The sequence below is a fragment of the Pezoporus occidentalis genome, unplaced genomic scaffold (assembly GCF_034315485.1).
Source record: "Pezoporus occidentalis ecotype Australia unplaced genomic scaffold, CSIRO_AGI_Poc_V1 ctg437, whole genome shotgun sequence".
NCBI classification, from domain to species: Eukaryota; Metazoa; Chordata; class Aves; order Psittaciformes; family Psittacidae; genus Pezoporus; species Pezoporus occidentalis.
Window position 1 is genome coordinate 45167 of NW_026915766.1, and position 26235 is coordinate 71401.

Below are 26235 nucleotides of genomic sequence, written 5' to 3' on the forward strand. Positions count from 1 at the left end.
CACAGCAACGCCTCTCCCAGTGAAAAAGCCACTTGCCATTTGGCTTCTGAGATGTTCCACCATTTACGTGGATGCCTGCAAGGAGAACAAAATACCGTTTCCACAGCAAGTGTGGGGGGAAAGCAAGGCTATTTCCTAGAGAAGTACTTCACCCTTTAGCTGAAAGGGTGAGACAGCATTCAGAGTGGTTTACCAATGGTTACTTCTTCAGAAGTTCTTCCCTCTTTTCCTGTTCAATCAGTTTTGAAACCACAGGTATTGCTCATTTAAAAAACCAAAATAAACCCTTCATTTTTCACACAAAAACAAAAAGGGGTTTGTGTGGTTATGACTCAAACTATTCACATTACACCATACTCCCAGAACCACCTTGGCTGAGAGTGGAAGCTGGCCCTGTGCCTGAAACGCAGAACTCTGAGCAATTCAAGGATCTTTGAGAAATGCTTTGCCTGGACATCTACCCAGTAGCTCAGACCAAAACAAAGCACTGTATGCTCAGCCTCTGTACTTCAGCCATCTGTTTGAAAGAGGGCAGCCACAGGTTGAAGGGTTTGCCATTACATCCAGCTAGTCCTGGTTTAGATCTGGGTGTAGCACAGTGAAACAGATCTCCGTAACTATCCAGTCCTCCTTCCCCTATGCATGGGCCACCAGCCATCTAAACAAATCCATAACACTAGGACCAAACTTTATCTTGGCAGCAGGAGAAACCTGAGGAAATTTCACTCAAGACTGGTAAGTCTTCCTGGCCTGTGACTTGCACCAGAATCAGCCACTTTCTGGCTTCTCCTTGCATAAGAACAGAGAAAGGAATCTCTCTGTATAGTTTACTGACCTGACTAATATCGTCCATTCATACTAATGTTTTTATGTTTTTTTTTTATGACTCTAGCTTGTCCTGCAGAGACAGATACATCACTAGTCCTGTTTGGAAACACAGATGGCTCAAGTCTAGGAATAAGGAAAATGAAAAACACCTGAAAGCTCTGAGCACAAGGAAACAGAAACCTCTAGACATATCCAGCAACAGGGATCTGAAATTCAGCTGTTTCTCTAAAACCTTATCAAATACAGTTTGGCTCTGGACGACAGATCGCTGGGTTGAATAAAATGAAAGGTTCAGGCAATAGCAATACCTCACAAGTCGGAGAGAGTCTTTGCGGATGTTCACCAAACTTCTCAGCGTCTTCACAGGTTCATGTGGAGCTGGAGTGACATAGGGAAACTGGAATAAAAAGGCAAATCATTCTCCTATTATTATACCATAAAAGGTAGTAGCATGTTACCTGGCATATAATTTACCCAAACCAAGAAACATCTACCTTTAAGGGTATTCAGCACAACAACCACAAGGAACAGCAACAGCAAATTCTACTTACAGATAAATCAAGTATGTTTCAGGATAAGAATCCTGCTCTGGCCCAGCAATAGCTTGTATTGGCAGTAAGTACTTTAAGAAAGCTCTTTTCCTGCACTCTGAATTCTGGAAAGCCTTGCTCTCACAAGCTTTTATTTCCACTTAAGAAACCACCTCCAGCTTGAGCAGAAAAAATGCAGCTCTTCCATGTGTGTTACAGCATGCAAAGGGTGACTTAACTGTTAATCAGCATGCTGAAGCCCTGGATTACTGGGGGAAACTCTTTTTATTCTTAAACAATGGGGCAAATGTTCTGGAAAAGAGATGGGGATAGGGGGCCTCATCCTGTCCTACTGTCAAGAGACCTTCTTTCATAGATTAAATAAAGGACAATAATGCTTTAGATTGTAATTCTCCTTACTGGTCACAGACTCTCTAGCAAGAAATGCAAAGGAAACCGCTTACTGTGGTGACCACAACCTGTACGACTGCAGACCTGCCTGCTGTATCTCCCATCTGCTTCATGAAAATTGAAGCTGAAACATCCACTCACACAACCGCCAAGTTTGATAGGTGCTCGGACTGGAGACACAGCCATCCTCCAAGTCAGAGCAATGGCATGACACAAAGGTACATAGCTACCTGACAGGCTTTCAGGCAGAAGGTAATTCTGAATGTATCCAGCAACAGTGCCACCACACAAACTCACTGGAGTTGAGGTCCTTCAGACACACACCTACCAGGTCCCCTGCAGCAGAATAGAGGGAGTGACTGGTATGGAGCAGAAGTACCAGGGACCACCAATATACACGATTCCTTAAAAATGAGGAGTCTGCTAAACAGGCAGCCAAATGCTACTGCAGCTGAGCTTCAGGGCAGTTCCAGGACACAACCTTTCAGCATTGCCCTCAGACCACAGAAATGCATTGGTGGAGCAACAGTCAGAGAGGGGAAACATGCTGCCTCCTGATCAACACAGAAAACCTGCGCCGCAGCCACAGGCAGCAGAGAATTCACAGGGCAGCAGCAACTACTTTCCTTGCACCCTGACTGCTGGGTACTGTGGTTGGTAGCACTGCTCTACACAGAGCAGTCAGGACCAAAGCTACTGCAAAGTGAGAACTTGGTCTGTGTCCAGAAAGCAGTTCTGCTGCTCTGTGTTCGTGTTTTTTTTTTCCCTGAAGATTAATCAGAGCTGCCAAAGGGCATCAACTTTACACAGGCAAACTATATACCACAACAGCCTCCCTCTCTTAAACCTATTTGGCAAACATCCCACTGTGTTAATAGCATTCTCACCCACTCCCCTCTGAAGAAATGACGAAATTCAGTGCTGGGATGCCTGCAAGGAAACCCAAGCTGAGACATGAAGGCAATTTAACTCTCCAAGGCTAGGCCCTATAGCCATAGGCACATGGGATATTTTGCTTACAGTTGCATCTTCTGCTTTTATTGGAGCACTGTGCAGCTGCTAGTCACAAAGCAAAGGAGAAGCAGTCAGCTTTTAATCACTCTCCTGCACAGGTCCTGTATGCAGACATGGCACAGGACATGCACTGAGCATCCCCATGCCTGCACAGCACTGTTACATCCAGAACAATTTCCATCTAAAGTCCTTCCTTCCTAATTCTGTTACTTATCTGCACTTTCTGCTTGAACACGGGCTTTCTTTCTGCTTGAACACGGGCTTTCTGGCTTCTCCCTTGTCCTACCCTGCAGAGTGCTGTGAACTGTGGAGCTGAGAAGACCAATGGCAAAGCCTGAGGACAGCTCAGCAGAAATTGCCTGTCACCAATCCAATTCAGTGAGTCATCTTGCCTCAGTTTCCCCATCTGTAAACCAGGGGTGACACTGAACGGCCCCCAAGCCTTACAAACATGAATAAACTTCTAGTCACAGCTTTTCTGAGGATGAGAACCATGGCAACAACGTTTTCTTTTTCACATTTTGAAGCTGCAGAAACAGCTAGGAAAATAGCGGCAAAGCAAGCAGCGCTTAACCCTTTCCTCTCCAGCACTCTGAAAATAGCTCCAAATGGCTCCTGCTGAAACCTTTTTGCTCTTTTTAAGCAGTTCTGAGAGGCAAGAGGAAACCAAAACATAACATTTGCATAAAAGTCCAATCTGTCCCCCACAACAGTGCTATTCCCTGTTCATAACAGAACAAGCCAGTCACTCAAGCAGGTAGCTTTCCACAGTCTCACAAGACCCCTGGGAGCCCAGTATAATAGTTCCACGTTGCAACTGGGAAAACTAAAGGAAAGACTTTCTGAGCAGCCCACCCAGGTTACAAAGCAAGCAAACCCCAACAAATATCAAGATCTGTCTTAACACCACCCAGGCAATCATAATTAGTCCCTAAAATCTGTGCTCCTGTGTTCCTGTCCTCCTACCTCCACTAATTCTTCCTTCTGTCTTAAGTGAAAATAAGCCTAGAAGGTGACTATTGCTTCTTAGGAAAACTGCTTGCATTTGAACAGCTCTGGCAACTGGCAAGCTGGGCCATTGGACTGGGGAACACTCTTGCACCTCTGACTGGAATTACACTCCCCAAGTAGTGAGGGTTTCTTAGGTCTGTGCCATCCTCCTCTACAAGCCCCTACAAAGATTTCCCAAAACAGGCAGAAAACAAGAGGGTAAAATAGACAACATATAGGAACTTGCCTGAACAGGTCTGTTCCCAAGGAAGTTTAGATCCATGTTCTCGCCAAAAAGGTAGCCCTCAGGGTGAGGGGTGTCAAACTTCTCGCCTCCCATAAAGAAGTGACTTGCAAAGTAGTTTCCTAGAAAAAGAAAACCACAAGCAAATTAATGCTTCCCAGAAAACAGCTGGTCTGTGCAGTTTTTCATTCGAAAGTATGGAAGAGCATAAACCATGGAAAATACTTGCTGGTTCGCTCCTTCCCTATGTTACTAATGGACACTGCCAACAGTAGGAGCAGCGGAAGAAACCCAGCAAACTAGAATAGATCATTACAGTGAAGAAAATTCCATTTTAACTTGTTTTCCAGAGAAGGGACAGGGAGCAGTAAGAGTCAGCTCCTTCCAACATCGCTCAATTCCAATGAATTCTTTTTTTCTCCACCATCCAGTCCCACAAACACCATCGACTTGCTCAGAGAAGGATGAGACTTCTTCCCACTGCAAAGCCCTGCAGAGTCAGAGGGGCTCCTGTTGGGCAAAGTTCACCTTCCCTCCCCTCTTTCATTCCCATATCCCAGGGACAGACACAAAACCTTTGCTGTGAGTGCTAAAGACTGCACACCTTGATGCTGAATCAATAACATTGACAGTTCTAAATGCAGAAATGGGTGTTTGGAGGAGATAAATCCTGGGACTGACTAAACTGAACTTCAGCTCTGAAAGCTTCACAGTGTATTTGTTTCATTCATCTTTAAGGCGACGCACTACAGCGCAGATTTCAGGAGATGAAGTCTGCGCAAGGTCACTGGGATCCTGGAGCACTGAATTAACTGCAAAGTCAACCAAATCAATTCAGCTGCATGAGGGCACCACAAACGTGGCTTCCTCCTACAGTGACTTCAGAAAAACACCCTCCAACATGAACTTCACAGAGTTACAACGTCAGATAAATAAGAACCAGGAGAGAACTGAAAGAGGCGGCTCCACCCCAGCCATTTCCCTGGAAGTTTCAGAGCGGGGGTTTCTCATGCACATGATGAAAGGACTGAGCCAAACGTACATTCTCTTCCCTACGTGCAGTGCACGGACAGCATAAGATTCATTTTAAGACAAGTCATTACAGAAGCAGTAACTAATAATCTGAATCATTATAGAGGCATTAGGAAAGGATTTGCAGTCCCCTCTAGCTAGGAGCAAGCACAATTTACGCTGAAATGGAAGGGGTTTCTTGAATGGCTGTTTTTTCCATGAAGCCTTTTTTTCCTTTATGCTTTAAGAAAGGCTCTTGCTCTGCACAGATGGTAGCGCTGTAGTGACCATGGTAGTGCTCAGCTACTGCTGAGCTCAGCTTACAAGCATCCAGATGTATATATTATAGAAACACATCCTCCTTTCTACATACAACCATCAACTTCAGCACAGGTCCAGAATCTACCTAGAATCTGCCCTACAGAATCAGCATGACAAAATGTAAGTGCTCCAAATGACAAGCAACCTTTCCCGAGCCCTCCCAGAAGCTATAAATCGAAAACCTAATCTCCATGTCATCTCCAAGCACAGCCTGTTGGATACAGCCTCTCCACCCGAGATACACTGTGGTGGTTTATGCTTGCACTGAGGTTCACAAAAGCGTGATAAACACTGGGTTTAGGAACAGATTTTACATGGGTCAAGATGATTGTGTTTTGGTGCATTTTAATCTGATTAACCATGAAGACAACACTTGTGCAGGATGCCTCAGTACTGCAGCGGCTGATTATCTGGGATCTGAGTCAGCTCCTTCATACACAGTGAATGAGAGAGACATCCTGGGGCTTGACTCACCTCAGCAAATGTGTATTACAGTTTCAGAGCAGAGCTTTTTCTGTGGCAGAAGTTCTGCATCCTGTGTGCAGAGGACACAGAGCCCCAACCAGCAAGGACTGCTCACCACCACTGACACCCCATGCCTGCAGGGAGCCAGGAGAGCATCACCCCTGCAGCACCCTGGGATGAAAAGGTGTCTCTTGTACAACTGGAACGACACCGAGACACAGAACTAGCACATTCAAGGCAACTGCCAGGCTGCCTGTGCTCCACTAAGTACTTTGAGGACCTCTAACACTGTTAGGATTTCTCAGAAATACGCACTATCTCCTGCAATACAGCAACACTTCTCTAACTGGAAACGACAGCTTCAACTCCACATTCAAACAGAAGGCTCCCTTCATCTTCCTGCTAAGTCACCTCGTGCAATGTGAAGGGGTTTTCTTCTCCGAGGCACTTCCTTAATGAGCAAACAAGGACTGTTGTCAGTGCCAGTCACAAGGAGCACAAGGAAACCACTTTAAGGAGTTCAGAAGGAACTCACTGGTGAGAACACCCCAGGGCTCTGCCGGTGCTGCTGCAGACACAAAACCTGCCACTTACGCGAGGTCTCAACAGCATAACAAACCAGGATGGCACAAACTGTCTACACAAATTTATAACACAGTTCTGAGCAGCTAAAAAAGACAAAAAACAACAGAAAAGATGTTTTACTGCAAGCTTTCAGAAACCAGTTGCTACTACACCACATTCAGTTCAGAGCTCTCAAGGTAAGACCAAAGTTACACACTATTCCTCTCAACCACTGGCACAAGCAACTCAGAGTTTGCCCAAGGTGGAGACAAAATGTTTTAAGAAAGTGCTTCTGTAAATATCACACCAAGGGCTAAAAGGACGAAGTAAAAGGACAAAGAAAATTCACAGAGGCAAACATGACGTATCCCCTTTTCCAGTCACCATGACATCCACATACCCAGGCACAAGACCAGTCAGATATTTAGTGCCTCTAAAAGGCTTGTATGTATTTTGTACACATTAAAATCCCACTGCAGCTCCACCTCCAGGCTCTCTTTCCAGCTCCATTACCAAGACAGCTTTAGGATTTTAGCCGGACTACTACAGCTCTGGAACCTTGCCCCCACATGTCCCCCCAGCCTATAAAACAACCTTAACCTACCTTACGCAGGTGTTGCAAGGCCAGCTTTGACAGAGTTCTATGGCTGTGGGCACAAGGCAAATGCTAAGCATCATCTTCCTCCACAGGGAAAAAAAAAGAAAAGCAAAAAAATCTTTGGATTAACCCTCCCCACAGCTGCTACAAACAGAAATCCTCATGGAAAACACAGCAACACACTTACAAGGAAAGAAGACACATAAACAAGGATGAGAACATGAGAAAAATGCCAGAGCACAGAAAAACTGTGGCTTTACTTCCCCAAGGTAAATCAGCACAAAACACAAGAGATAACCAGGTAAAAGAAAGCACAAAAAGATGACACTGCTAAGGTACATGAAGCACAAGCACTGGTTTTAACAGAAATTGGTGGAAAACTTTACAGTGGCCGGAAACACACCACTGGGACACAATAGCCAAGCCTGCCTCATTAGTTTGTCCCACGCAAAACCAAACTGGAACCCAAGGCTTCTCCAAGGCATCAAGTGACACCAAAATGCTTAACGTTTAGTTCAGCATGGTGGTAGAGCTTTCTTACCATCGATGCACCAGGATGAAGGTGCTCCAGGCATAATTACTTCTCCCTAACTATTGCACCATCCTAACGCCATGACCATGCACACCCAACACACATGTGATGTACAAGTGACATGCTGGCAGGGGACACAGCACCCTACAACAGCAAGGAGCAGAGTCAACAACACAACTGCAGCCCCAGAAAAACAAGGCCTGTATCGTACAATAGTCATTAACAGAAAACAATTAAACGTCCACTCAGGCTTCTCACCATTATTAGAATTAACAGTGACTTGATAGAAATTAAGTCTCTTTTATTTACTCAGACATTCACCAAGATTGCATGCTGACAGCAAAGCCCTAGGCACAGCCTGAGCCTGAACCAGCACTGCATCTGGATGAGGCCATCCCTGTTGGGCCACCAAAAGCTATCATGTAGCAACAGGAATGTGGCTCTGAACTGGGTTAAATATAACCCAGCAACAAATCAGTAGCAAAAGGAACTGGTTTTGACCCACAAGCGCTCTAGTCTGGTGCTGTGCAAACGTGCAGAGAAGATGGGAAGCGAATGATCCAGTCAATGCATCAGTGGTGATGGTGGCTATCACCAGCAGGGTCAGGCTGAAGCTCCTACAGAACTACAGCAGGAGTAAGAGACAATTGTCCTGCTGTGCGGCGCGGGTGAGGAGCAAAAGCTATATGTGAAATACAGCAACGTGTTTCTGTCTTGATGCTGTCACAGTACACATGGCTTATGAGTGGAGAAGGTGGTGATGGACTGAGTACAGCTCTGGGTACTCTTCTCCTATTTAAAAATGCTTTTTCTTTAATTAAAGCATCATTCCCAAACAACAAAGCAGTTCAGCTTCAAGAGGAGAAATCTGCCTCCTTTCTTTTTCCCCCTTCCAAAAACATCCAGGGAGTTCTCTTCCAAGAGCCTACTCCAAAAGAGAAAAACCATCTCAAGGGCATGTGCTCCCTGCCCCGCTCCCCTCTGCAGATGAGCTCGCTAGAACAAGAGACGAGCTGACGAAGGAGCTTCAGAAAACACTGGTGTGTTGCTCACTGGTTGCTAAAGCAATAAGGGCATCATGAGCCTGCATGCAGGAACATGGATTGGTTTCCTGCTTCAAGTACAGGAGCACAGAGAAGATCATGACTGTTCCTTGCAATTACCCATTTTTAAGCCCATTTCATGGGGACGCTAATTCTGCTGTATAAACTGGGCCTTTCTCCAGCCCCCTTCAACTGGTCAGGCTTCCACAAAGCAAGCAAAAAGGTTAAAACGTCTCAGTGAAGACGGATTAGAGAACGGAATCAGGTGTCACACCATTTCAGCAGCTTCAGCCCCCCAGATGCAGGAGGGGAAACATAGATGATCCACACCCAAAGCCTTGGAGGAATAAGCAGGGCATTTTTAGAGGATTTTTAACTACAAAACCTTGTATCAGCTGCAACAAACCTGTTAAACAATCTGTGTATGCCTCACCAGGGACTCTGGCTCATAAGGACGAAGGTGGATTCCACAACAACCTGCTCAAACCTCCACAGAGCACATGACTGAGCCAGCAATAACTACATCAAAAGTCAGTGAGCACCGAAAATTCAGCACTGCATTTGCAACCAGCTGTGACTCCACAGCTGCCATCGCCTGACATGACCTGATCGAGTATCCGTGTTCCTTTTCACATGCTGACATACTGCTTACAATACAGTCAGAACACCTGTAGTTTGTGTTTATTTCCTTGCACAACAGGTCCTCTTATGAGGTGGTATATTTGCTGCAGAAAGCAAACCCACCTCCTTTAAACCAATGCCATGGATAAACCAACCATGGATGGCCCAAACACCTGCAATAAGTCAGGATCTGCTTCAACCAGAGACTCTGAGGGAAAGAAGGTAAAAGTAACTGACAGCCCTGGGTGCCGTACAAGATGGATAACCTCAGGTAACACTCTCTTACCACATCTTCCAGCCCTTAAGGGTAATGTCTGAGCAGCCAGGAGACTGCCTGCTAATGCTCCAGTGCACATGTTCAAACAGCTAACACAGCAGATGGAAAAGGGGCTTCTTCCAGACAGGCAGGCTCAGGGCTCACAGCATCAAGTTAGAAATAATTAGCAACTGTTTAGCCTAAGAACTTTTTGTAGACTTCCACCTTGCTTCCTAAACCCAAACAAAACCTTGCACACTCACTTCCAGTCATCTTCACTAGGTTTTGTACCACCAACAGCAAATCTTTCCAGCCCCAAGCCAAACACACTTAAGATTGCAGGACCAGAAGAGACAGTGTCCTGACTGAACATGCTGCACCTGAAGAAGAGGTTGTCATCCTAAGATCCCTTACTTTTCCTGTGTATAGTTACCTTCCTTGAATGTCCACCTTAGAATTGTCCGTGACCTCTCCTCCTGCCTAGAATGATCCTGAGTTTGAACAGCTTTTCTCCTTTCCTGAAGTCTAGAGAATCCTTGTTAAATAAACGTGAAAGAAGGTGAAGAGAAAGGTCTAGCCTAAAGCCAATACTTTCAGAAAAAGCACAAGCAAGTGCAACAAAAAAAAAACAAAAACAAGCATCTAATTGTATCCAAAGCCTTTAAGGAAGTACCAATGTTTTTCTTTAATCAGCTGTTTGAGAGTATTATCTGTTCAGTTTTACAAGGGGGGTACCACTCACGGAACACTCTCTGACAGCATCTATGTCAAAGACCCCTCCCAGGGTGCACATGAACATAGAAACCCAACCTTGTGTGTGTGATGCAGCTACCTTGGCAAGCACATTGGCTAAAACCCCATTAAATCCTAGTCCAGGTCATCACGACAGTCAGAAACAAGAGGGTGAAGATTTGAAAGAAGCGGTTTAATGTTCATTGCATACAGTAGTTATAAATTAATTCAGCCCATATCTAACATTCTAAGTATCAACAGAAACCAAGGGCAACCTCTGCACTGTAAGAGAGGTGCCAGCAGGGCCCTTGGTACCACAGCTACAGCAGCAAGCTCACATCCACCCTGTCTCCCACACCAGGAAAGCCCCCCAACCATGCACAGGACATACACAGTCCTGCTGCGACCCAGCAGTGTCATCTGCCTCTCCTAGCAGCTCAATGAACTAGTTCCCACCCCTTAAATAGGCAAGTTCCATTTTCTAATATAGCCAACACAGCTGAAGAATTTTTCTGGGCAGGTTTCCCCCTTCCATCTCCTCCACACCACCATCCTTGCTGAAGGCCAACCTTCAACAAGACAAGGTGCAGTGATGGCAGGACTCTATCTGAGAAGATCTTGCACCCTCTGCAAACAAACTGGGAGGACCTGGCTTCCTCCATCACACAGCCCCGAGGATGTCACAGCCAGCAAGTCACTGCACACACACAGAACTTGAGTCTAAACAAAAAGGCTATGCCACAGCTGTACTTCAGAATGAGGAAACCCAAACTGCTGCTCTTCAGAGTCTTTAGCCTGCCTGGAAAAACCCTAGCAGAACAGAAACTTAGAGACATCTGTAAACAAATGGATACTGTGGGAGAAAAGAGCACCCGAATTCCCTCATGACTTGTTCTGTAAGATGTATACACAAACCTCTTTAAACACATTGAGCCAGGCCAACCTCAAATGCCAGTGTAAGACAAGGTGAGTCATGGGATTACTCCAACTTCACTGAACAACTGCTGAGAATTCCATCAGCTTCCATAACATCTCCCTTTGGGAAACAAACACCTACACAGGCCATGCCAGCCAATGGCCCCAACGTGAGAACCGCTGTCATGTCAAGGGGTTAAAGGCTGTCATATGGGCAGTTTTCCATCCTTGATTCCACCACATCCGATTTTCCTCCCGCATCCAAACCAAACTCCCCTGTCACCTCCTCTCTGGCAGCAGGAGATGCCCTGCTTGCCGCAGAGCAACGACTTGTTGTGGTCCCAGAGTGGAGAAGCAAAGCCGTGCTCACCTACCAGGACCCACCAGGACCAAAGGGCAGCGACGGAGCCGGCACTGACAGAGGTCCAGGATGAGCTGACTACTGAAGCGCTAGATTCTGGGCACACGGCGCCCCTGCATCCCTGAACCCCAGCCGGACAGGGCACCGAGACGCCCTCAAACCGCGAGTTTACCCCGAGAAGAACCATCCATCCCCACCAGGGAGACCTCAAGCCGGGCCAGAGCCAGCCCGGGCCCCGTTCGGCCCCGCCGGTGACCGGCACTCCCGCAGGCCCCTCCTCCGGGGACCCCGCGGCCCGGACACCCCCCGCTACGCCTGTCCCCCCACCTGGGGCGGCCTGGGGGGTCACCAGACCCGGGGAAAGCCCTTTCCCCTTCCCCGCCCCCGTCCCTGAGGGGAGCAGCGCCGCGGCCCTCACCGGACTTGGGCGGGTATCGGTAGGCCGAGTTGGCCTGGATGTCGATGTCCTCCACGCCCGCGATGCGCCGGCTGAGCAGGGAGCCCATGGCGGCCGCGGGCAGAGCGGCCGGGCCAAGGGACGTAGAGCGGCAGCGGCGGCAGCGCAGGGTACGCTGGGAGAGCGAGTCCTTCTGTGCCGCGACTACAACTCCCGTCAGGCACCGCAGCGGCGCATACCACCAGCGGCGAGGGGTGGCGGAGGCCTCCACCGGGGCGCAGCGTGGGCGCTGCCGGCAGAGGGCGCTGTCATGCGGGTCCCGGTCCGGAGCTGCTGGGGAGTACGGGTGATACACAAGGACAGCCCGCGCACAAGGGTGCCAGGGAGGGTGCCCAGGGACACCGCGTGCACAGGCATGCACGGGGACAGCCCCCGCACAGGAACGCAGCTTGCAACAGGTGCAAAAGCAAAGCAAGGAGAAGGAATCACGTTGAGGGTGCCCGGCCGGGGCAGCTCAGCCCCGGGAGGCTGTGTTGCACAGCGCCCGCAACGATTAACCCGCTGGTACACCAGCCTCCTTTCCCGCTGGCTGCTGGGGACCAGGACGCGGTGAATCCCCCAAGTCCGTGCTGGGACGGGGTGTGCAGGGAGCTGCAGACTGACTGCACAGGCCAACTGCAGTAGCCATGCACCTCCCGGGAGTTGGGCATCAGCAGCTGGGCTAGTCCTGGGTGAGGGTGGCTGCCAGCAGGAGAGGCAGACAACAGACACATCCCCAAGCCACAGGACCACAGGATGTTCACATGGGGAAACCTCGCCTGGTTCCTCTTGTTGCAGATAATCCCTTCAGGAAAGTGAACAGAGGTGTCTGTGGTTCATATGTGAGAGCACAGGAGAGTGGGGAATAACTGAAGGCTGTCTCACATGCACAACAGTCAGGAGGACGGTGTGGAGGAAGAGGCACAGAAGAGCTCCTGACAATGTCCCAGCCCTGAGCTCTGTCCCCTCTGGTCCCCAAGCTCTTGTAAAGGTGCAGGAAAAGCTGCCCAGGTTCAGCTTGCCAAGAGGCACCTCCCTGCACATGCACTGCAGACAGGCCCACACTGCAGAGGAACATGGGACCCAATTCCCAGCAGTGGATTTGGGGATCCTTGGGAGACACAAAGGAGTTGAGGAGGCACATGCAGTCTCTTCAGTTGGCTTCAGAAGCAAGGGAAGGGCAGGGAAGAGGGCTGGGGTGCAGGAAGACAGGACGCTGCAAGAGCCAACCCCATGGCATGGAAAGGTTTGTGATAGCAAACAAAGGATCAGTGTGTGGAATTTGCTGTCTGTAAACACAAACTGAAACACACCCGGCATCAATAAGCAAACAAACCCGAAGGGAAATGTGCTGCTGGGTAGTTATTGCCCCTGCAGTTGCGGCCACCCAGAGCACTGCAGCTCTGCACCAACAGGGCCATATGAGGCATGGGCCATAGAGGGAACAGGTGCTTGGGTGAGGACTGACCTTGCTCTGCTGCATCCCGTGGTGCAGCAGGGCTGAGAAGGACAGGGGAAAGCCCGGGATCTAGAGCAGCAGCCACATCCTGCCAGCAAACCAGGAGAGTCAGGTACCTGCACCCAGCAGAGGCAAGACCCAGGCTCTGTTGGCAGTGCCTGGGTGCTGCCCACTGTGTGCCCAGGATTGTGCTGGCACCTGCGGTGATGGTGCCTCTTGCTCAACCAGCCTCTCTGTGCAAGAGTTCCTCGTGACAGAAACTGCACAGAGAGGGAAGGATGGAGTCTGCTGACCAGCAAAGCCACGTGTACTGCTCTGGAGCTGCTCCTGGCCTGTGCAGGCAGGTCAGGGATGCTCCAGGGTGCTGGGAACAAGCGCAGGCAGCAGGACAATGTGGACAACTTGTGTGCCATCAGCAGCCCCAAGATGAGCATGGTGAACCCATGACCCCCAGTCTCCCCCCACACACCAGCAGCTTGGTTCCAGAGCACACCAGGCACAGCAAGGCTCCCCAGCTCTGTCAACCCATGCTGTGCTGGGAACCAGTTTTGGGGAGAGCACAGGGGCAAAAAAAAGCCATGTTTGCACCAGGCAGCAGAGCAAGGGTGGGAAATCACACAGGGATAGAAAACGAGGGTCCCTCTCCCTTCCCTCCTGCATCCTGGGCACCAAGAGCATCCTGCTCTCCCCAGCCCAAGGAGGCAGCTGGAGGTGACCGCCCCAAAGCTGTCCCCTGAGCTTTTTTGTGTCAGAAACAGTCACTTTCTTTTCACAGCTGCTGGTGCCGCTCACTGGGAGCGTGGCATCATAAGGGTTAAGCGGGGAAGCCAGGAGGAGAGCTGGTGTCCCAGCAAGCAGCGGGGTGTTGGCACTACTGAGGCTCAGGGAAGAGGCTGGAGGGTTTTGTTCGTGCAGAACCTCCACCAGCGGGAAGGTCCCTCCCAGGCCACGCAGCTCTCCGGAGCTCAGAGGAAACAGCCGGGCCCCGGAGGGGCTTATTGTCATCTGGGAGGGCCAGAGCCTTTGCTGCAGAACATCTCCCTGCGGGGCCCACTCGGTGAGACGTATGTGACAGGCAACTACAATAGCAGCAGCGTGCCAGTGCCTGGCTCAACCCTTCCGCTCCAAACCCCAGTGCCCAGTGAGTGGTGGAGCTGAAGGGCAGCACCTCCAGAGAACAGCAGCTCCCTCTCACCCCCGCCCGGCCTGGGGGATGCGGCACTGGCACACACAAAGGCAGGATATTGCACCACTCACGTCCTCCAGGTCCCTCCGCAGCAGCACAGGGCAAGCAGAGTGGGTTACTCAGGGAAGGGAGCTGGGCTGGGCTGTCCTGCCAGCCCACATGGGGAGAACCAGCAGCGCCACAAGTGGGTCCCATAGGCTGGAGGAGCAGCAGTCCCCCAGCCTCAACACTGTGATAATGACAGCCCATAAACCCTCGTGGTGGCACCAGGCATGGGTTATGCCCTTCACCCTGCACCTCCAGGCTCCCTGAGACCCTATTTCCCCCCAAGCGTGGTGCTGCCAGCCCTGGACCCTGCCTGCACCATGCTGAACATGGAAAGGGAGTAAGGCACGAAGGTGGGAGGCCCTGACAACCCAGTGGGATGAAAGCATGCTTTTGAGGAACAAGGGTGCCTGAGACCCTGGGTACCATCACTGTGTGGAGTGAAAGTGGTCACACTGGGGAGGAGCAGAACAAAACCAGGAAAGGGCTCCTGCCCCCAGGACTCTGCAGAGCCCCAGGGGTGGCAAGGAGGCCTCAGCTCCTGCATTTCCTTCCAGCTCAGCCCTATTTGCTTCTGGGTAAAATCCATAGCCGGAAAGGTGAGGCTGAAGACATTCTCCAGTATGACCTGGAGAAAAGGACAGATGAGGCATCCTTCAGCTGTGAGCCCACCTCCTCTGCCAGCTCCCAAGGCTCCCTGCCGCTCCATTTGCATACCTGCCATCAAGGGCCACGTCCCTATGTCCCAGACCCAGCTGGCATCCACTACATTGCTCCTTCCTGCAAAACCTGGACGAGAAACCAGTTCTGAAGCCAGACTTCAGTTACCAGAGCATTACCCCAGGGAGCACGACTCCACAGAGCTCCAGCCTGGTGACTAGACACAGGCTGGAGGGACACCCACCCTCCCACTGTTATACATGTTTCTCAGCTACCACCACCTGCCCTTCACGGATCTACTTGGACGTCGCTGCTGGGGAGGCAGCTCCAAGCATGCCTGTGTAAACAAGGCAGCATGTTTGCCTGCAAACCTGCCGCTCACTGGAGTAGCTCATCCAAAGTTCAGCTGCTCAGGGGTTTATTAGCCAGTGAAGCAAGTTGCTTTGTCTCACTTGTACCCTCCCCAGTGCTGCCACTCACTTTGTTTGTTGGATACATGTAAAACAACAAGGTTCAGGTGTCCTGGAGACTACACGCAGTTACTCCTCACCAGGAGTGGCAAGCACATGAACTTTGCCTCCCTAAACACTGCCCTGCTCCAAATGGCTCGCACCCCTCCCCAAAAGCCCTGCTGGGCCTGGACCAGCCCTCCTCCCTTCCAACTGCATGGGTTCTAAAAATGCCTGGTTATCTCCAACTGAAATAATCCTTCAGATTTGGGGGCTTTCAGCTCTATTCACACCTTGCTTGCTACAGATCTCCTCTTGTGTTGTCCTGACCTTGTAAATAGGCTAGTCACCTCTTGATGTATCCCACTGTCATGACCCTACAGCTGCACTCTCACTTTGAGCAGTGAAGAAGGAAAGCCTCTTGGTCCAGGCATCCTCCAAGGCCTGAAGTACCTTCCACGGCTCCTAAAGCAGGTGTACCAGGCAGTCAAAGTTAGACAACACCAGGGCAATGTGTCCCAGCGGCAGAGGTTGCAAACCCCTCAGATCAAACGTGTGACCTGCCTGAGCTTCAGCCATTAATCCTCATGGCTCACAAACATCTGCAGCCGCATGTGAAAACACTGACCAGAATCAGTTTGTCATTGAACAAACTGCCCGCAGTGAGGCAAAGCCCCCCCTCCCCCGACTGCAGGAAGAGCCCACAATCCCTCAGTAAAGGTGGAGGAGGCTGGAGGCCTTCATAAGCACCGCGGTTCCCTTCATCTCAATCCGCTTTCTCTTGCTTTGTTACCCCCCCCCCGCCACTCAACCGCATGTCCCTGCCTGCTTATCGTTTCCTGGTACTTAGCAACACCATTGTCCTGCTCCGGGCACTGCAGCGCCTGCGTGCATCTGCTGTGGCAATGCCCCGCTCTCAAAGGATCCTTTCATGCTGCCAGGAGCCCCCCAGCACCTTCCAGAACCTTTCCCCGCTGCCAGCTCTCCTCTTACACCACGGCAGCCTGTCAGGGACGTGTTGCGGCCGCGGGACTCACACCAGCACAGCCCTGCAGAGGAGACCGCACAACCCCCGCCATTTATTACCGCTGGTGGAGGGCCCGGGGCCAAAGAGCCGCCCCCCGCCCTTCACCTCAGGCCCCGGGGTTGTGCGGGGGCGGCAGCTCACGCCTGAGGTAGCCGCGACGGGCCCGGATAGGCCTCGGAGAGTGGCGCACCGCAAGGGCGGCAGGATGCACACACACCGGCGCCGCCTGGCTAAACGTTACCGGGGCCCGCGCCCGGGCCCCGCCGCTGCCATTACCTCCCTCCCCCCACCCTCAGTGGGCCGCGCCCGCTGCCCGCACGTCAACAGGAAACCGCACGCGGTCGACTGTAAACACCACCCGCAGCCCCCAACCCGCCCGCCCACATGACCTGGCCCGCCCCTGCGGCCCTCTCATTGGTGGCAGCGGCGTTGTTGACCATATACGGTCAGGTACCAGCAAGCCGCGGGTGACGGTTGGTCGGCGTAGCTAGTCACTCAAAGCGCTCCGGCGCCCGGTGACTGCTCCGCAAACGTGGAGGGGACTGCTGGGAGTTGTAGTCCAGGAGGAGGAAAGGCGGTGCGGAGAGGGGGCGTGCGGGAACTACAACTCCCAGCGGCGCCCCAAGCACCGCCCGTCCCCGCTCCGCCCCTGGCGGCCGACGGCGGGGCTCGCCGGGCGCCGTGAGTCAGTGCCCAGTAAACATTGGCGTGAGCCGCGCCGGCTCCGCCATGGTGGCGGCGCCGTGAGAGAGGGGGACGCGGCGGCGGGCTGGGCGCGGCGGCGGCGGGCGGCTGGGGGGCCGGGGCCATGGACGAGCTCAAGCACCAGGTGATGATCAACCAGTTCGTGCTGGCGGCCGGTTGTGCCGCCGACCAGGCCAAGCAGCTGCTGCAGGCGGCCCATTGGCAGTTCGAGGTGAGGACGCCGCCCCGGGACCGGGACCCGGCCCCCGCCGAGCGCTCGGGGCCGAGCGGGTGTGTTCGTGCAGCGCGGTGAGCGTGGGCTGCGCCGTTGCCTTTGCCTGTGCCCGTGTGTGTCTGTCTGTCCCCCAATACCCTCACATCCCCGCTCCCAGCGCGGCGGCCGGCACGTGTCGTGGGCCCGCGGCGGGGGGGGGGACACACACACGATGACACGGGGACGTGTGGGGCGGGGGTTTTGCGAGCGTGCCGCGTTGCGTGCGCGTGGGCCCCGCAAGGGGGGCGGAGAGAGGCGGCGCGCGGGTGGGTGCGGGGCGGGGGAACCCGCGGGTGCCCAGCGTGGCCACGGCCCCTTCCTCCGGACCCGCTCCGGGCCTCCCGTGTGGGTCCGTGCGCTGGAAATCCCCGTCCCAGCCGTTCCCACGTCCCTGTCCTGGGAGTCAGTCCTCGGGAACCGTGGGAGAGGAGACTTTGTAGGTCAAAGCCATCCTGGCTCCAGACGTCTTTTCCTCTTGCTCGCAGGCAGGATACTCCAGGGTATTGACAGGGTTTAACGCCGCGGGTGGGGAGCGCCCCGCGGCCTGTCCGGGTGCTCTGTGCATCCAGAGAGCCCTGAGCTGGAGAGCAGGCGGCTCCGCGGCCTTAGCAAGCAGAGCTCCTTCGAAATAGGACTGGGTTTCCCTCGTGCAGCCCTAGCAACTCTCTGGTCTGGTGCTGGTGGATATGATGCTAATGGCACCTTTGTAATTCATGTTTTGTGATGCAGAAGGAGGTCTGAGTCGGTGTGGAGATCGGGAGGTTCAGTTTGTGTCTGTCCCTGTGGCTGGGGCACCCCTCCCGCAGCACCCCGGGTGGGTTCGAGCTCTGCTGGCAGGGCCTCACTCGGGGGCTTGTTCTGAAACGCAATGTGTCGGATGGATCAGGCGTGGAGGCAGTTCATCGCCATGCGATCTGCGTATGCTGACAGCATTCCCAGATGCTAAATGAGAGGCCAGGAGGCCTTCGAAGTCAAGCCATGCGTGGCCAGGAGCGAGAGTGAACGCCGAGTTGGTGTTCCCTTCTGTCGTGCCCGTTTACTACCTCGGCCCGCTGCCGGGAGCACCATTGGGGGTGGAAGTGTTGCATGCGTAACGTGCTCGGGGTTTTGTTTACTAATACAGCTTGACAGTGGCCCTCTGGGACGGGCGGGATCTGCTTCCGCCACGGCCGTGCGTGTCGCAGAAGCGCTGGGAAACGGCTGACAAAAGTTGCAGCTTTTCTCCCCAAGGGCTCTGCAGAACTTTGCCACCGTTTGGCGAGTTGCACAAGTACAAACGGCCGTCTCCTGCCGGCCTGGCACTCACATGACTCAGAGGAAGCTGGGCTGTAAACAAACGCTGCAATGAGCAGTTACCATGTTCCCACTCACTTTTGGTGCAACGGTCAGATAATTCCCTCTGCAAAATGGCCGCTGGGCATGCCTTCTTCGGGGAGCTGCGCTGGGGAGGTGGTGTCTCCCAACTCCAGCCTGCTCCCACCTCCTTCCTGGGATACTCCAAGGCTTTTGTTTTTCTGTGTAGTACCCATATGCTGCTGGCCTGTGTCTGCAGCGAGTGTAAACTGGTGGAGTTCAGGCAAGTTCCGTGTGAGTGAAGGCAGTGTAAATTAGCAGTCTCCTCACATTGACAGCGCTGCTCCAGGGGTGCAGTGTTAGTTGAAGCAGCCCATTTGCACACTGAGGATGTTGCTCCTGTCTGTAAGACCACCATAGAGTGAGGTGATCTGCACAGTGGAGCTGAGGCAAGCTGGATGGCCCGGTGACAAAACAGCAGGAGTTGGGTTCTCCCAGCAACGTGCATCCATCCTGGCTGGGGCACTCTTGGTGTCCATCTGTCCTGCCCGGGACCTTTCCGACCTGGGCATGTGCCCTGCTCGCTGTTTGTGGCATGTCACAAGGTGCTGGGTCAGTGGCAGGAGCAAGAGGGGAGGCCACTGTGAAACACTTCAGACTGGTGGGATCCTGATGTTTTGGGACTGCTTTCCTGCGCTCGTGGTGCTTTGGGGCTGTTGTGACTAGCGGGGGCTGCAGAGGGTTTGCTGTGCATGGTGTCCTGCTGCCCCTGGCAGACCTGGAGTTTGGAAGGAAGAAATGTGATCCAGGACCTTGAGCAGGTCAGGAGATCAGGAAACTGGGATACAGCTGCCTTCGATACAGTGTGAACTGATCAGAGCCTGTACCATGCTCTGGGGCTCGATAAGAAAGCTGCTCATTTTGCATCCCCTCTGTCCCCGGGGAACATGGGTAGTGTGTGGATTACCTGTTCCACTTGCCATGACTCCTGGTTCATAGGGACCCAGGACAGGCTTTCTCTTGAAGCACCATGAGTTCTGCTGTGCTTCCAGGGACAGCAGTGGTGGGTGCCAGCAGGAATGGCCATCCCAGCCCTCCAGCTGCTGGAGCAGTGCCATGGCTGATGGCAGGGGCAGGTTTACAGGCCAAAGAAAGCAACTTGGAGTGTCTCTGGGTGAAGGCTGGCACTCGGCCTCCGGGACTGCAGGTGGTGGCTTTTTGGAAGAAGCCAGGGAGCGCAGGAAGTACCTGAAACCCAGCAGGCTACCAGGGAGACGTTTCAGAGTTTGCATTGTGGTGCACTGGGCTCCTTCTCAGGTAGAAGAGCATTATTTGGCTTTGTTATGCGCTGATTGCTGCTGGGGCTGCTTGGGAAGGATAAGAGAAAACCCACCCGTTCCTTCCTTTTTCCTGGTGTTAAGTGTCTCTGTTCGGTGTAGTGAGATTGTGTGTGGAGAAGAAGAGCAGGAGCAGGTGCCTGGCTCTGCTTGCTGTGTCCGTGGTTGGATTTCCACTTCCTCTTCTAATGTATTTGTGTTTCATTGAGCTGCTTTCCTTTCCCTTTTCTTTGTGGCTCAAGGGCAAGGTGTCCCCAGGGCTGCTCTGGCACCATGGGCCTGATCCCCTCTGCTGGCAGTGGCTGCAGCTCATACATGCAGTCGAGATGGAGTAGGCTCAAATGCAGCTTGGGCTGGGGATCAAACAGCACCTGGCAATCCATCTGAGTGGCTGCAGAGGGCTGGTGTCCTGCTCCTCCAGGCTGAGCATGTTCTCTGCAGCACCTAGGTCTCCTTGCACTAATCTCCGCCCCAGCCCCTGCAGCCATCCGGTGACACGGGGTCACAATACGTGCCTCTTGGCACCCTGCAGGGTCTCTGTGAGCTGCCTCAGGGAGAGCTCCTGGTTTGTATCCTGGGGAGGACACAGAGTGGCCTGGTCCCCTGCAGAGTGTGGCCAGGGAGTGGGTGCTTGTGCCCATCTCACACTCAGGGTGATATGGGTGATGGGGCCTTTGGTGCAGGGTCAGAGCTGAGGAGTGTCTCGGGCTCTTTCTCAAGCAGAGGAGTGTTAATTGGCTTTGCTGTGGCACCAGTTACCCGAGCATTTGTGATGCTGGCTGGAGACAGGAAGCATCAGCAGCTTTGGGGACATGTGTATCCCTGGCACCATGTGCCACCAAGGGGCCTCTGTCCTGCTTGGGGTGGGACTGCTGCAGATCCTGGGTCCCTGGGTAGGTGGCAGCTTTTCCCATGGGCAGTGAGCAGAGGATTTGCTTCTGCTGTGCTTGGAAAGGGGCAGATGGAGGGGAGGAGACACAGTGTTTTAGGCAGAGGCGCCTATGATGGTGGAGTGCTTCCTCCGCAGGTCACAGCTTTCATCCCAGCATCAGCAGGGATTGGTGGGCAGCTCAGGGAAACAGTGGGGACCTTCTCTGTCCCTGTCTGCTGATGGCACAATCCCAGATATGAGGCCACTTGGAAGACAGGAGCACAGAACAGATTTAATCAGATTATGGTACCTGGCTGTGACCACACCTCTCCGTGCTTACTGTTTGCTGTTACCCCCCTTTCTTATCACAATCCTTTCTTGTCTGAGTGACAGGGCCGTTGTTGTTGACATCAGACCTCACCCAGGACAAAGGGTAACAGGGTGGGGGTATTGCTGCCTCAGAAATGTCCATGTCTCGTTAGACATTATCTTGATTCTTAGACACCGTGCATGTTCAAAGAGCTGGTCTCCAGGGCCAAAGACCCAATTCCTGCTGTATGGCTGCTGCTGGAACCCGGTGGGCCTTGCCTGAGGGTGCTGAGGGCTCTCTGATCATAGCCTGGCTGGGTACAAGGTTCAGGTACTGCGTTATTCAGTGCAGACAGAGAAGCACAGCTTTTGCAGGGGAGAGCTTCCTCAGCCCAGCTGTTGTACACTCTCCCCGAGGTTTGGGAGCTGGCTGTCTCTACAGCAGCAATTGCTTCTCCACCCAGGTCTGGATTGTTGTTTGCAGATACCGCTCCTGGCTGCCACCTGGTCTGGCTGATGGTTCACCACCACTCAGCCAGGAAACCATAAACACCTTTTCCAATGGCCAGCCCCAGCTCTCCAGCTCCCCAGTGGTGGAGGCACAGCCCCTTCACCTTCCTGGGGACTGCCAGCCTGGGTGTTTGGGGCAGAAGTTTTCCATTGGATCAGCAAGTTGGTCTGCCTTGCTGTCATTCATCCCGTCCCTGTGTGTGTGTGGTGGCAGGACTGTGGCTGCTGCCGTTTCGTGGTGTTTGGTACAACCTGCCTCTGCTTTTTCTAGGTTTTTCTGTATTTTACTTGTTAGCAGCTTGGGTACCCCCAGGCACCAGCTTGCAGGAAGGGAGCAAAGTCTTTGGTGGTGTGGCAGTGCCTGGCTGCAGCTCTGTGCCTTGTATCCTGCCTTGTAGACCTGCAGGGTGCAAGGGGAAGGTTGAATGGGGCTTTTCCTCCAACCAGAACCAAATCCAAACCACTTATCTTAACGTTTCTATAAACTCTGATCTACAGCCAAATAAAACCATTATTTTCTAGCTCTGAGTTAAAGTCTGAACAGGAGTCAGCTTCACCTTCACCGGTCCTGTGTCAGCCCAGTTTCCTGTGCCCCCAAAGTGCCATCTGCCTCTGCTCTTCCCAGACCTGGGCTGGGTGTTTGCCTTCCCGGACAGCCTGTGTTCCCAGTGTTCCCTCCCTGCTTGTCCTCTCACATGCCTGTGGCATGTGACACATTTAGCAGGTTATTACTGGTCTTAACTGGAAGCTAACTGAAGTGATGTCAGTCCTAACCGTACCCTGCCTGCAGCTGGATTGGAAATGCTCTGGTGTATGGGGTGGGCTATTTGTTGCAGCTCCAGCCCTGGGGATTTCCCAGTATGAATATTTATGACTGTGATCTCGTCCTGTTAAGGATATGCATGTAACTGGTTCCTCCTGAGTTTGGATTTCACTTCCCTCCTCTCCCTGCACACAGTGGTTGCAGAGCATTGTTGTGAGCTGTGAAATGCCTTTTGGGGTCCACTCCAGCAGTGGCCGCTTCTAAGGAATAAGCACAGTGATCCCAACTAGGTGTGACTGCTGATCACCACAGTGCAGGCCCACAGCAGGTGCGGGTCCCCGCTTGGGCATGCGGGAGCAGCTCTGTGCAGCACTCTCCTGTGGAGGCATGGGGGCTGCAGGCATGGTCCAGCCCACAGGGCCTGTTTTGGATCATCTTTGGGGTGTTGCAAAGCCCTGCTGTTGTGCACAGGGATGAGGTGGGTGCCCAGTTTGTGTGCTGGTGGTAACACCATCTTCTTTTTCTTTTTTGTTTTTCAGACTGCTCTCAGTGCTTTTTTCCAAGAAACAAACATCCCCTACAGCCACCACCATCAGATGGTAAGTGATTTCCTACCTCTGCAGCACTCGCCCAAGGCACAGCACCAGCTGGCCGGTGCTTCTGGCTGTTGCCGATGCCCAGCTCGCTGCTTCACAGCCCCAGTAGAGCAGGCAGGGAGGTCTGGCCAGGCACTGCCAGAGCTGCCTGCCAAGGAAGGTTTTCCTGGAGAGCGAATAGGGGTGTCATAGCCTGTCCTACACAGTGGGACAGCATGGTTGGGGCTGCCCTCACACCTGCAGAGAGGCTGGGGCTGCTCCTTGGGGAGGGACATCTCATGGAGGGTGTTTTGGGCATGGCCAATGGTCCAGATCAGCCCCAACATGGCAGAGACAGCCCAGGGGAGCCTGGAGCACTGCCCCCCTATAAGGTGTGTAAACACACATGCAGATGCATGCATGCTTCCCACTCTGCAGCCCAGACGCTCGTGAGTGCTCCTGTGCTTGCTGGAGCGACTGAGCTGGAGCACGCCTTCAGCACAGCGTGTGCAGTGTATGGATGTGTGTAAACACAAGAGAGCGTGCATGCACGTGGATGCTGCCTGCCAGCTAATCCCAAACTTGGTTCCTTAACTCTCAGGACATGGCAGCCCATAATCTGCTTGAGCAGATATGTCTTAGGGATTTGCTGGCTGCTGTGGTCTCATTTAACTCTCCAGGACAGTTGGGGATATGGAGCATGCAGTAAGTGTGCAGAGCAAGTGCCTGAGGGCACTGAGTGTGCCCAGTCTCCCATGAGGTGGGAGCTGAGCCAGAAAGCTGCAGGTCCAGGGTAGCACCAGTGAGCTGTGGGGTTGATGGGTCCCTGCTTCAGTGCAGGAGGTGGACAGGCAGATCCCATCTGTGCCCTTTTGACAGGAGCACTCACCACAGCATTAATAACTGCTGCTTGTGAGCAACGTTGTCAGCAGAGCACAGGTCCAAGGGCCCTCTGAGCCACAGCAGTGGGGGCAGAGGGGTCTTGCGCTGGGCCCTGATGGGAGGCAATGGTGGGTACTCCCTCATGCCTGATGCCGTGTCTCCTTCCCACAGATGTGCACTCCTGCCAACACGCCAGCCACGCCGCCCAACTTCCCCGATGCCCTCACCATGTTCTCCCGCCTCAAGGCCTCCGAGAGCTTCAACAGCAGTAGCCCCGTGGCCTCCATGGCAACCTCCCCACCACCCCCAGCCCCACCACTGCCCCAGCACGGGGCCTTCAACTCTACCTGGCCCACGGCTTCCCCCCCTGGCCAGCAGCAGAGCATGTGGACTCCGGCTGCCACGGCGCAGCCCTCGGGCTGGCCAGCCGCCGTCTCGCAGCAGGCCACAGCAGAACAGAAGGCCAATGTGACCATGGAAGCAGAGAGATGAGGCCGCGGCGGAGAGCGAACGCGGTGGGGACCCCTGCATATAAATATCTATTTCCCCCCCCCCTCCCCGAAGAGGAGAGGAACTCTGCTGCCAGGCATCTGGCAGCCGCAGAGACACACGAGCAAATAGCTGCCTTGCATGGGTTTGGTTTGAAGTAGTTTTTACTTGTCCTCGAGCTGAACAGAGCTCCCCAGAGACAGCAGGAGGCTGCGTGGGACATGGGACTGGTGGTGCCCTCTACCTGGGACCCTGCTGCCTCTGTGGGCTCAGGGAGGGAGTGCCCCCTTCTCTTTTGGGACACCGGAGTTTGCATGCGAGTGACATTTACAGAGGCGGTCCCTTCTTCATAGTCCCCTGGGCCACCTCACTGGGCAGAGTGGATTGTGCCTGAGTGTTTCCCCCCATCCCTTGGCCCCACTTGAGCAGGTGGAGGGCAGACGCAGACACCCCACACAACTTGTTTTTTTTTAAGGGCTGGAGAGAGCAAGGGCTGCTCCTGCTCGGCTGCAGCCTTTGCCCCGCATGCGCCATGCTCGCTGGTGAGCAGGGCTGGGGGACACCAGCTCCTGGGGAGGCGTCTGGCCTCTCATCCAGCCCGGACAATGCGGAGCAGGGGGTGACCCATGGTGGCCCGGCTGGGCCAGCACATCCTCCCCTGCCCTCCTGGGATGGGGTTTGCCCAGGGCTGTTTGCATGACACAGTGTAACCCTAGAGACTGGGATCATTTTTAACCCCTCTGTTCTTTTCTCCTGGCGGCTGGAAGTCCCTCTGGACACGCCGCAGCCGCTTGCAATACACGCTCTTCTGCTTTGAACCCTGTGTCCTTGCTTCGTTTGCAGCAGCAGTGGGATGCAGCAAAGGCTAGCCTGGGATTGGGATGTTTCAGGATCTCTCTGAGTGGCTCTGTGTGTGCTGTGCCGCTGAGCTGGGGCTGGCTGCATTGTGCTCTGTGTGCTGCTCCACACAGCCTGTCCCAGCCTGCAGTGACTGTCAGCCACCTTTGGCCAGTTGCATGCCAGTGCTCAGCCCCAGCAGAAGCCAGCCCAGATCTGCCCCACCACATCAGTTGTGGGTATGTGACCCCACCAGGAGCAGGGCTGGGCTGCGTGTCATCCTGGGTGTCTTGCTGTGACCTGGCTCTTATTCCGTGTATACTGGATGATGGGCCAAGTCCCATGGAGTTGCTCTCCCTGCTGAGCCCTCTCCTCATGAGGCTGCATCCCTGTGCTCACCAGTCAGTAATTAATTTCAATCTCTTATTTCTGTTGCTAAAATAAACATGGTAGGAGTGATGGTTTCACCTGGGCTGGAGCTGGTGCTGGCCCTTGTTAGCTTCCCTGCATGGGGCTGTGCCGGATCTGTGTGCCTCAGTCCTGTGAGTGGACCAGCGCCACCAGGAGCTATAGGATTAGGCTTTGAGCAACCTGATCTAGTGGAAAGTGCCCCTGTCTGTGGCATAGGGTTAGAACAGAGCTAGATGAGCTTTAAGGTCTCTTCCAACTCAAACCATTCTGTGACTCTAAAACCCACGCCCACACCATGCACT

At 53.4% G+C, this 26235-nt stretch overlaps 2 protein-coding genes across 7 annotated transcripts in view; one reads left to right on the top strand and one right to left on the bottom strand.

Moving 5' to 3' along the window:
• MGRN1 (mahogunin ring finger 1) overlaps positions 1 to 12027 on the bottom strand; it is a 57187-nt gene extending 45160 nt beyond the window's left edge. For 3 of the 6 annotated variants that reach the window (XM_062634708.1, XM_062634713.1, XM_062634712.1), the window contains exons 1-3: positions 11855 to 12027; positions 4021 to 4139; positions 1137 to 1225 (exon numbers count right to left, since the gene is read on the bottom strand). In XM_062634708.1, the coding sequence (XP_062490692.1) occupies positions 1137 to 1225; positions 4021 to 4139; positions 11855 to 11942 (296 nt within the window). In that variant the 5' untranslated portion in view covers positions 11943 to 12027. Of the gene's footprint in view, positions 1 to 1136; positions 1226 to 4020; positions 4140 to 4698; positions 4760 to 11854 lie in introns of those variants that run through there. The other 3 variants (XM_062634711.1, XM_062634714.1, XM_062634709.1) reach the window with 2 other exon arrangements.
• A 5306-nt stretch (positions 12028 to 17333) lies between these two features.
• On the top strand, positions 17334 to 25503 carry UBALD1 (UBA like domain containing 1). Its single transcript, XM_062634715.1, has 3 exons — positions 17334 to 17614; positions 23279 to 23338; positions 24368 to 25503. The coding sequence occupies exons 1-3, from the start codon at positions 17507 to 17509 to the stop codon at positions 24686 to 24688; spliced, it is 489 nt and encodes a 162-aa protein (XP_062490699.1). The 5' UTR covers positions 17334 to 17506; the 3' UTR covers positions 24689 to 25503.
• The last annotated feature ends 732 nt before the right edge of the window (positions 25504 to 26235 follow it).

Excerpts from the sequence above, each read along its gene's own strand:
- UBALD1 (XM_062634715.1), top strand. The coding sequence starts at position 17,507 with ATGGACGAGCTCAAGCACCAGGTGATGATCAACCAGTTCGTGCTGGCG. Across the intron at positions 17,615-23,278 it reads CGGCCCATTGGCAGTTCGAG|ACTGCTCTCAGTGCTTTTTT; the intron begins GTGAGGACGCCG and ends TTTGTTTTTCAG. Across the intron at positions 23,339-24,367 it reads ACAGCCACCACCATCAGATG|ATGTGCACTCCTGCCAACAC; the intron begins GTAAGTGATTTC and ends TCCTTCCCACAG.